At 41.3% G+C, this 11,032-nt stretch overlaps 1 protein-coding gene across 1 annotated transcript; it reads left to right on the top strand.

Moving 5' to 3' along the window:
• Positions 1-698: 698 nt before the first annotated feature.
• LOC129747015 (uncharacterized) lies at positions 699-8,437 on the top strand. The gene is made up of 6 exons (XM_055741028.1): positions 699-1,166; positions 1,220-1,623; positions 1,857-4,544; positions 4,628-4,854; positions 4,919-5,227; positions 5,288-8,437. The coding sequence occupies exons 1-6, from the start codon at positions 1,064-1,066 to the stop codon at positions 7,746-7,748; spliced, it is 6,192 nt and encodes a 2,063-aa protein (XP_055597003.1). The 5' UTR covers positions 699-1,063; the 3' UTR covers positions 7,749-8,437.
• Positions 8,438-11,032: the final 2,595 nt, after the last annotated feature.

Raw genomic sequence — 11,032 nt, forward strand, 5'->3', positions numbered from 1 at the left:
CTTTTTTTTCGAGGGTAGCTTTTTTTCAGGGAATTAAAGGATGATTAAAATTTGTTGTACCCGGATGCTGCTGTTCCGGTACATTGCATTGCAATTACAGAGCGGTGGAAAGTTTTGACATTCCCGGTCAAAGAAAACTTCCGGATGTTACTTCCCACGGGAAGTAAACAACATCCGGAAGTTTCCGGACATTCCAAGCCGCTCACCATATGATGACAATGACGGACAGAATTTTACGCTGACATGGTGAACATGCATTCATTATGAAGTTCCTTCATAGTCGTCCGGTAATTGTTCCGGAACGACATAATTTTGCGACGTGTTCGTTGGTTGCTGTTCCGGTTCGGACTGAACTCGCTAAGTGTTTTCAGTCCAACAAAGAGAGTTCAATTTTTAGTTCATAAGGTCGAACTCAGCTTTGATCCCTCGCCGAAGGAAAAAAAAAGGGATCAATTTTGAGTTCGCAGTTCGAACTCCGTTTTGATCCATCGCAAGGAGGAAAAAAGGGTACTTAACTTTAAGTTCATAGAATCGAACTATGTTTTGAACCTCGGTCATACTTAATTTTGAGTTAAAAAAAAAGAGCGTGCGTCAATCGCGGAAACTTGTTTTGGCTTCCATTTTGCTTTGCTCTACCGTTCGTTCTTGCAGGTTTTTTTTAACCACATTCTTCTGCAAGCAACGGTTGTTTTGGAAACGAGAAGAGCACCAACAGAAAAAAAAATCATGACTCCAGGGTGATGCGTTTCGTTTCGTGGCCGGTTCGATGTGCGTATTTCGCATTTTCTTTCAAGTTTTAAGTGTGCTAATACGGATGAAAGTGCTAGATTTTGATTTGAATTGATTCATGGTTGAATAAAAGTAAAACGTGTGTAAACAAAAGCGATTACGAAGCATAAAACGAGTTTCAAAAGTGGTGGATGATCTACGCCATTTCAAGAAGTCGAGAATCTTCTTGGTTGTGTTCGTTTTGGGAGCATCTTACTACATGGACAAGGAATGGTTAAAGTTTCAAGGTAAACCAAAATCCGGAAGCGATTGATAGAGAAAATTCGGCTTCAATATGACCGACTCCGAAAGTCCTTCGATTACGGATAAAAGTAGCCGAAAGTCGGCTACTTATTCGATTCACTCCCTCGAGGATGTTCCAATAAGGAAAAGTGCAGGTAAGTTGTAATGATAATTGATTGACCTTTTTAACATTTTTTAAAATTTTCAGTTCAAATCATCAGAGAGCGCAATGTAGATTTAATCCAGCCAGGCTCGCCTAGTAAGAAAGGGAACATGCAAATCACAAAGTTAGTGCTCAAAGATCCACCCAAAAGTCCCCCTCGCAAGGTGGCTACCCCAATGGTAATAAAGTCCATAAGAACATTTACCAGTTCGGCATTGACCAATGGTAATGGTCTTGCTGGTGAAATTTCTGCAAGCATCACGAAAAGCAATAAAGACGAAGGACCGGAAATGGCGGAAAAACGTGAGAAGTATAAGATAATTCCGCTTCTCGTCCCGGGAAGGTCCCTGGTTGAACAGTTTGAATCTAGGAAAAATGAACGAGTTGAAGTCGGAAACGAGTTTCAAAAGTTTCTGGTTCAAAGTCTCAACCAAAAAAATGCCGTTGTGGTAAGTTGTTCGTTGTGAACTCTCATCAATAATATTACCCATTGATTTTTGCCAACCTGTATACTCTTTCCACCTGATTGGATTTATGTTATCATTCCTACTAAAATAAAACCGTAAATATCTGAATGAATTTTACCCAAACAATTTTTTTGAAAAATTTAGAAAATCCACAGAGCAACTATCCAAGTAACCAAAGACTCGGTAACGATTTTTATCTTTTTTCTTCTTTCCAGAATGCCATAGAAACTGCAAAAGCTTCAACGGTTTCTCATTCAAGTGAAAACAGCAGCACAAACGAAGTGACCCAGCAGAGTCAAATGGAGCCAAAATCATTAAAATTGGCCAACAGTAAACATACATCTTCTGCCACTACAATGACCTCAAGCTCCTCCGATGGTAAAAGCAATACTAATTCCACAGCTTCGGCTCCAGTTGTAACGAAACATACAAATCAATCGGAAAGCAAATCTGACAAAGTTCCGGAAATGCCACTCAAACAGGTGCAGCCGAGGCGTCCTTCCCGCCCTGTTTCGAAAGAAAGCCTGAAACGTGAACCGGAACCAGTGCCGAAGAAGGAAAAGTCCTACGATCCTCAAAAAGCACGAGAGTTTATCAAAGAACAACAGGCCAAGAGGAAACTATTGAAGAAACCTGAACCTACCGCAGCTGACAAAGATGCGATCAAAAAGCGTTTGGATGAATTGCGCAAAAGCACGCAGATTTTGGTAAACAAAAACGTTCAGAAAGCTAGAAAACGATCGCTATCATCGGCGGCTGCTCCATCGACGACGTCTGCCGATAAAGCAAGCCGGAAGTCCTCTGCTAGTGCAGCTCCATTTAAACCGGTTGCCCCAGCTAAACCGCTCCGCAAAACTGTGTCTACTCCCTCTTTGGATTCTGCGATAAAACGAGAACAATCGAATGAACCGTCCAGGCAAACTTCGGCGACAAGCGGACAAAGTAGGAGGCGTTCAGCTTTGTTGAAGGCCGACTTTTCCGAAAAGATGGGTATTATGCGGAAACCCGAAGAGGTCGCATTGGGTGATGTATTGCTAAGTCCCTTGAGAATGAAAACACCTACATCACCGGTGAAACAGCCGAGTATAGTTAGTCCTAAAAAGACCACAATACCAGATAACGACGATAATATTGTTCTCGGGATGGGATGTTCTAAGCAAAACATTGAACGAGAGTTGAAATTAGACGTTCCGAATTTAACTCTTATGCCGGAAGTATTGGTTCAACCACAGGAAGTTCAAAATGATCGAAAAGAGTTTAAAACGATACCACCTTGGCTAAAACACACCCTTTTACAACCGGACCCATATCCATTCATTGTGGCGGTGAGGAAAAAACTTGAAGCAATCAAACAACTCAACGCAAACGACGTGCCTCAACCTGAAGAATCAATCATCGCTAAAAGCCCTATTCCGAAGGCGCAGGAAATTGCCAATAATCAGAAGTGTGTTCAATACCTGGAAGCCCTTAATTCCGTGCCTTACATCAATAAACCTGCACCAGACGTTAACGAATCTCACAATAAATGCATCTCCTCCATTTCCCTGCAACCTTCGGAATCGAACACAACGTCGGAAATCAGTTCCATCAAATCAGACTTTGTGCTTCCGCTGCCGCCGCTCAGTAGCACCAAAATTGATTCTTCTATTCCAAAAGATTCTAGCAAATATCATCACGATCCGTTTCTTGGACCTATCAGCCCGCTATCAGTCGATCGTATTTCAAATTTGAAATTGACTGTAAGCGGTTCGCAACTCCTGGAACGTTCTGTCAACTTTCACCGTGGCTCGAATCTCCCGGGAGTCGATACCAACCCTGATTGTGTGTCATTTGAAAGCGAAAATATTCGACAGGAACTTCGACCGCATCAGGTTCATTTGAATCAGGCTGAAGAGCGACACCAACTTATAAGAAAGTCAACTGCAAACGGAGGTAACAAATCTAACAAAGAGTTGGAATATCAAAAAATGTTGGAAGCTTTCAACCGCAGTTTGTCACGAGTTATTGAAGTAAATCAACAACTGTATACGGCTCTCCAGAAGCCACCGGATGGCGGACGTGTTAAAATTCGCGACGAAATGACACAAACAACACCGATGAATTCCTTCAAAAACTCTACAGGGACCACTTCCAACTATAGCGAGGACTTCGAACGAACTCAAACTCAACAAACTGAACCATCAACAACTTTACAGCCGTCAACGGAACAAAAAAGCAATGATCAACAGGAAAAATCACCTAACGAGAATTCTTCAACTACGGGAACATCTGATCAAACTACCAGCTCCGAACACAGTCCGGATGGAAGTCCTAGTAAAACTTCCACCAGCGAGTCCCAACTGACCAATTCCAGATCGTTTAGCTTGTCCGATAGCCACAACACAAACCCACCACCCCCAGAGGAATATCTGCCTTCATTTGAAGAAAGTCTTCGACGCTACCAATCGGAACCGCCCAAATCACCCTCACTGCCACAGAATAATACCTCTAGCATCGAGACAGAAATCAGCGAGGAAATTCTTTCCGGTGGATTAAAAGTTCTTAGGGAATCGCACCTTGAGTCGAAAAGTATCGAATCCTTGAAGATGGTTATTTGTGGACCAAATGAAAATCCCGCGGACGATCTAACGGATGCAAACGACCAAAAAGACAGCATCGAATTCATCAAACCGCCTCCCCATGAACTTTCGCAGTCCAGTTCGGAGCAAGACGAAACGGTCACCTCGGAACAAGCGCTACAACAGAAGCCAGTAGCTGGTGAATTAGTTTCGGCTTCATCTTTTGCGATGGATACCACCATGGGCAGCGACATCATGGCCATATTTAACCGAACCGATCTGGAGGTGTCGATCCTGTCCGCGACGATTTCCGAAACCAATGTGAGCTACTCGTCCATTGGATTGGTATGTTTTTATTTTTCTTGAATTTAACAAAATTAAATTTTTATATAGAGGTAAGGAACAAAACTAAAATTGTCCTTTTTCAGTACGACCAACTGATCCAAAACGAACAATCCAAGGGGGATCAACTGACATCCCGTGCCCGAATCAAAGAAAAGGCACTGATGAATCGTGCCAAGGGTCAGCTGGCATGGTTGGAGCTTCAGAAGCAACGCTATCGGGAACGCGGCATGATGGAACAAATCTCCGTCATCAAGAAGAAACAACGTGCCGTCCTAGTTCGCTTAGAAAAGGAACGTTCCGAATTGAATAAGTAAGATCCATTCTTGATGTAGGTAGTTGTTTGGTAATTCTAAGTTTTGTCCAAATATTTACAGATTCAAACAACGCCATCAGCAGTCGCCGAACTCCCATTCTACTTTGGACAAGTTAAACTCGCTACCATCATCCAACGATAGATCCGATCTATCAATAAGGAAATCGAGCAGTTCGGGTTCAGATAGGCGAGTTGCATCGTCTATCGGAAAGCATCAACAGCATCATAGGAGAATAACTACGAGGACCACAACGACGACCACGTTCAATTCACCATTGGCACTGAAAAAATCGGAACAGCAAGTGTCTCAGCTTCAGTTATCGGCAGCAGTGCGAGGGATTGAGCTTGAACCAAGTGAAAAACTTGAAAAGTAAGTATCAAAACGTGTTTTTTGCTATTATAATTTAAAATTTTACATACTTTTTTACAGTATACTTCAGCGACGAGAGGAAGAACTCAACAAACGACGCCAACATGTGCAGGCCCTACTTGATTGGCACCAGAAGCTGGACCGGGAAGAGCAGGAGCTATTGGACATCGAACGTAGTTTGTTGCAGTTCAATCAGCGCAAACTAGTGGTGCCTTCGACCACCGCGGTTGAATCGAATGCTGCAATGTTAAACCGGATTCGAAGCATCGATCAGAGCCTCCAGACCCTGCAGGCAATACCGGTGAAAGATTCAGGGGCTCACAGTGGCGGAGGTGATAGTGAAACGACAAGTGGCGATGATAAGGTGCAGGCCTACGGAAACAAGTTAAACCGATTGTGGTACCGGTTGACAGGAATCAAGGAAGCTCGTTATGAGCCAGGTAGAAGTTATAGCTTGACAAAATCTAGCTTGGAGCGGTTGTACGAAGATGCAAAACTTCGCGTTTTGGAAGGCTTCCGTGAGAATCAAGATATGCGAAAGGTTCTTTTGGAGCAATCGGTTGCAGGTTTAAATAGTAGCGATAGTTTTGACAATAACGTGAGCATTAACAGGTCCAAAAATGAAACCGAAGTACATTTGTCGGGTGGAAGCACAAGTGAAACTAGTTCGTTCAAGACAACTGTTGATTCCTACGAGTCGGTTAAGGCGATCGATTCTAAGGATAATCAAGTATCCATTGAAGAACCCGTGAAAGAAGTTTCGGAAGAACTAGTTGAAGATGAAAAGAATAGCGTTATAGACGTGCAAGAAATTATCTCCAGGGTAAGTGACATAACTGAGAATATCAATTGTATTCTTTCTTCGACGACTCATATTGAAGAGCTACTTCAAACTGAGCAAGAAAAACTGGCCACTGATTCAGTTGAGTTCCATACAACTGTGGAAGAGTCGGAGTTGGGATGCCGTGAGCAAATGGCCACTTTCAGCTACACAAGCTCGTTCGATGAGCCAACCCATACCGAATTTGGTAATGAAACTAAGGAAGCGGAAGAATCTCAACCCTTGATAGAAGACATTTCGCTACCACCTTTGATGAATGATTCTTTGCTAAGTGAAGCTAACTCGCAATCAACGGATCGAATTTCGGAAGATATTGTGGACGAAATTTCTTTAGAAGAAATCACTTCGGGTTCTTCATCTGCTTCAACTCCAACCACTGCAGAAGAAACTGAAACGGAACATTATGTTCTGTCGATTGAAAAAGCATCTTCCAACCTTAGTGTACCACAAACATCTGACCTTGAGAAAAGATTAATTTGTTTGAACGATAGCCTCGGGGAACTTAACGAAACATTGGAGAGATCTCCTTTAATGCGATCTCCAGAGATACCAAAAGAAGCTAGAAAATTGAGTTCTGAGAGCGATAACGCTTCAGTTTCTAACCCAGAAGATGAGTACTCTTCTGACAAAGATTTTTTAGCCGATGATCGAAAATCTTCCACAGAAAGTGTCGACGGTAATTCTCTTTTAGGCGAAACCCAAAATTCCAAATCCCCCAAACCCGACGATGAAAATGGTAGCGAAGTACAGAAAAATGAAATTAAAATGCGACACAAAAACGTTAATGAAAATTTCCCCCACATTAATGTAGCATCCACAAGCTCTTCTTCCTCTACCTATCCCTATCTAACGCCTCCAGCTCATGGTCCCAGCACATCCGGGACCGCATCGATCGCCACTAATCGAATGCCAGATATCATTAACGAAGCCGAAGTACTTCGAAGGCAGCAACTTCAGATCGAACAGGAGATTAAACAACTTGAGCAACAAGTTGTATTTTTCCGAGAAATTCCCAACAAGCCACCCCCTCCTTACATTCCGCCTGCTAACGGAAGTCCACTGGCTCTTATTTTCCCATCAGAAGCACGAATCGATGAGCTGATCAATTCTCGTACTCAGTTGTTATTCAACGAACAAACACCACTAGAATCTATCAATTCAGACCATGTCACCAACATCTACGAAAAGCTTATCCTGGATATGTGTACCGAACTGTACTGCGATGTGCGTTCCTCCCCACCGGACGTTTCCTTTCGCACCGTGCAGTACGAAAAACGACCTTTAGCTTTTTTTAACCCGCCCGATCCACTTCGCTGTCTTCAGAATCACATGAAAACCCGAATCAAATGCATTCTCAACGAGGAAAACCTGCAACAGCAGCAGCAACAACAGCACTGTACGCTGCCATATCTGGCCTTTGCAAACGGTGGCGGAGGAGCCGGAAAACGCAAACGGGATCAGGTGGACGAAATCCTTGCCCAGGAAATGTTTGACGAGGAGGCTCGCTGGGTCAACTTCGATCGGGAGGAAATCGAGGTCAAGGAACGAATAGTGGCCGAAATCGCCAAGATGCTGGTGAACGACGCGGTGCAATCGATGGAAGCGGCCTGGCGGGACAAAAACGGTGCCGCCCTCGCTGCTACCTTACTGGAACAAAAGGTACAGCAAAGTGAACTCTAGTTTTGACGGTTGGAGGTCTGCGTGGGGATCGATTTGTTAACACATAAAATTGAATGTGATGACTGAAAGTGCATTTCATTTTTATACTTATGTACTTTGAACTACACCATTCAGGTGTAGACTTTTAAATATTCTGACTGTTGAACAATATTCGTTGCATTTTATACACCTAGGCATCTAAGTATTACTCTAGTACATATATAGAAAGCAATAAGCACTGACATGTGAAAGTAGCATGTCGTGTATTTTTAGATTTTGCTCAATATTTACTCTTAAGTAATTCTTATGAACCGTGAAATGTTGTCGACGATTGATTTTTTTTTACGCCTAGCTGAATAAACACAAGCATGTAAGTAGCTAACATATATTTGAATAAACATATCATTAAAAATTGAAGTTGCTATTCACGGTGTTTCGTTTAAATTACATTTGTTGGATTTTTTAGGCACTAGAAATGCATTGAATTTTGGGATCTGATGGTATTTTTAAAATAAATGTTTTGGGCTTTCACTCAAAATTATGTTGATTCACAAATGTTTTCAGCGTCACAAAAAATAAACTTTTACTCAAACTTACCATTTAGAAAATCATTTTTAACTATTAGGGAAAACTCCGTGCGACGATGAAAAATTCCTGATGCAATGAATGAATGTGTTCATTATTTTTTCCACAATGCCGTTTCTTTTATTTTTCATAAGACATTCTTATGAAAACTGAGAGAATTTCGTAAGACTCTTAAGAAAAAAAATTTTTCACTTTAAAAAGTGGTTCATAAAGCGGGTCATATAGACTACACAAATGGCATGTGCAAATGCGATGATTCCTCGTCGATTGTTTGACTCTAGGCTCGTCCATACACGATATAAACATATTTCGCGCGAACACAAACGATTGCTGGCAAAAATAGCAACAGCAGCAACAAAAAACCACCTCCACCCCGGCTGGAGCTGAGTAAATGGTCTGAGGTTTGTCAAACAGCACCATACTCCATGCCACAGAGGGTTGTTTGCAGTGATGGTAAATTTCGCCCTTCACGCTTGACCCGACTAGTTTTGTTTCATCAAACGACTGGCACTGTTCTCAATTGGACGGAGCCTCACTACTCGCATCGCATGACGGATAAAGCACGACAACAATCAACATTTCTCCATCATCGACTGGCGAAGCTCCTACACATGGTCAAAATTTCTCCTGAGAGTGACTGGCAAATCTCTTCATACTTCGATCGGCTGCTGACGGCAGGTACAACAAATTGAACGACTTGCTGGCAGAGAGCAACAATAGCAATAAAAAACTGAAAACGAGCTTGCTGGCAGGAGCAACAATAATAATAAATGCTTTTCTTGTTCCTCTTCGGTCGTCTTCGGCTTGCTGGCAGGAGCAACAATAATAATAAGTGCGTTTCTTTTTCGTCATCGGTCGTTTGAATGCGATTGCTTGACTAGGTTATTATTTTAGCTTCAAATGAATGGGGAATGAATGACTGGCAAACGAAGTGACTGGTCGTTAAGGAACAGTCAATTGAGTTTGACGGACCAAGAGGCTTTACAGTCACGACAGCTTCACGCCTCATGACGATGACTTTTGCCAAGCCTGGTTGTTTGTACAAAATATTTCGATCCCGACCGATTTTACTCAAACTGTTTGCGCGCTCATTGAAGCAGTACCATACTCGATGCTAATCATGTTCACAGCGACAGAATTTCATCGCATTTGTGCAAATGTTGTGTAGTCTATGGCCCACTTTATGAAAATAATAATAATAATTTGCCTGAGTGTACGTGAAAATCCATGTGAGTTTAACGTTTCCTTTTTGTCTGAGTGCCTGAATGTAGAAAAAAAAAAACAGAAAATGGGGATACGTTCGTCCGCAGGCTGATAAACTAATAAAATATTTGTTGCTGCAACGGCTAATAAATTTAGGCTTTAAGAAAAACTTTCAGTTTTTGATATTGATCAATTATTTAACATCTTTCGGAAGGAAAATAGAAGACAGGGAATTTCTCTTTCCAACAAACGAAAAACGCTACCACTCGTGCTTATCGCTATAATTTATACAATTTTTTATTTCGTTTCTGTTACTTGTCCTTAAAGAAATCCATTCAACTATCTTTTAAGAAATTATTCCACGTATCTGTATGGGAGTACCTTCTCTTCTATTCGGATCACTTATGTAGGTAATTATAATAGCTGGCCTGGCTGTGATTACAACGAATTCAAACTGCCCTCTCTTTTCAAATATTTTAAAACCGCCTTCTGTTAGATTGGTTTTATTTTTATTCACAATTCAAGTAGTGTTAAGTAGATCTGTTTTTTATTGTTTATTTTGCCCTATAAGTTGTTTGCTTCTGATGTAACTACTCTACCTAAATGGTTTCGTAGGAAGTGCACTAACTGTTCGAAGTGACTAATTATTCAATACCTGATGCTGTAGTTATTATTCTGTTTCGGCTGTTGGCTGATAATTAAACTTCATAACTTCACGATGAACATGTTTATTTAAGTAAACGTTCTCGTCGGGAGATGTATGATTGAAACAGAACAGTCCGGGTTACAATTGCTGTTGAATACTTTTTGTTGATGTCTGATTTATATTTTACGCCTGTCCAACCATATAAAAGAGCCTATGAGATAAACTCATTTTTGAACTGACCAATGTTATTCAATCATTCTTTCGATGCCTTTGTTGGAGGGAAGGAACCAAAACTAATCAGTCCTGCCTATGAATAAGTTTGTCTGTTTTCGTTTTTTTTTTTTAAAAAAAGGTATTCAGCTGTTGTGCGAGGAAATAAAAAAAATAGAGAAAAAGTTTATCCACAATTTACTTGCAGGTAATTGTCCTAATAAGGTAAATGATGAGAACTCCCAACAGGAAACGAAAAGGAAATCGGATGCTGGAAAGAGTTAACGATCGGCGACCAAAGAAAACATTTGTTGTATTGTGCATTAATATCTATTGCGATGGTTTTGCAAGCGCGTTCTCCTTCCCGCTTCCTACAGAGAGGGGCAACAATTCATTAACTTTTGCCCTGAGATGTTGCTGCGCCTTTGTCCTGTTCCTTTTTCTGCTGTTTCTGGCGCATTATATCGGCGTCACTGTTTAGGGGAATGAAAAAAAAAATAATCGCTTAAGTTCGATTCAGTAGATATGCTGTTGGTTAATTTTTTTCCCCAGAAATTTACCACTCTGTGGCATTCTTCAAAACTTTTTGTATTAACAAGTTTTTACGTTGTGTTATTGAAAATAATACTTGTTTGTATTAAAAAAAAGATTTGGTTTTTGC

The sequence above is a fragment of the Uranotaenia lowii genome, chromosome 2 (assembly GCF_029784155.1).
Source record: "Uranotaenia lowii strain MFRU-FL chromosome 2, ASM2978415v1, whole genome shotgun sequence".
NCBI lineage: Eukaryota > Metazoa > Arthropoda > Insecta > Diptera > Culicidae > Uranotaenia > Uranotaenia lowii.

Bases quoted from the DNA above. Each gene is read 5' to 3' on its own strand.
- LOC129747015 (XM_055741028.1), top strand. From the start codon at position 1,064: ATGACCGACTCCGAAAGTCCTTCGATTACGGATAAAAGTAGCCGAAAG. The intron at 1,167-1,219 runs GTAAGTTGTAAT...TAAAATTTTCAG, and splicing joins TCCAATAAGGAAAAGTGCAG to TTCAAATCATCAGAGAGCGC. The intron at 4,545-4,627 runs GTATGTTTTTAT...GTCCTTTTTCAG, and splicing joins GCTACTCGTCCATTGGATTG to TACGACCAACTGATCCAAAA.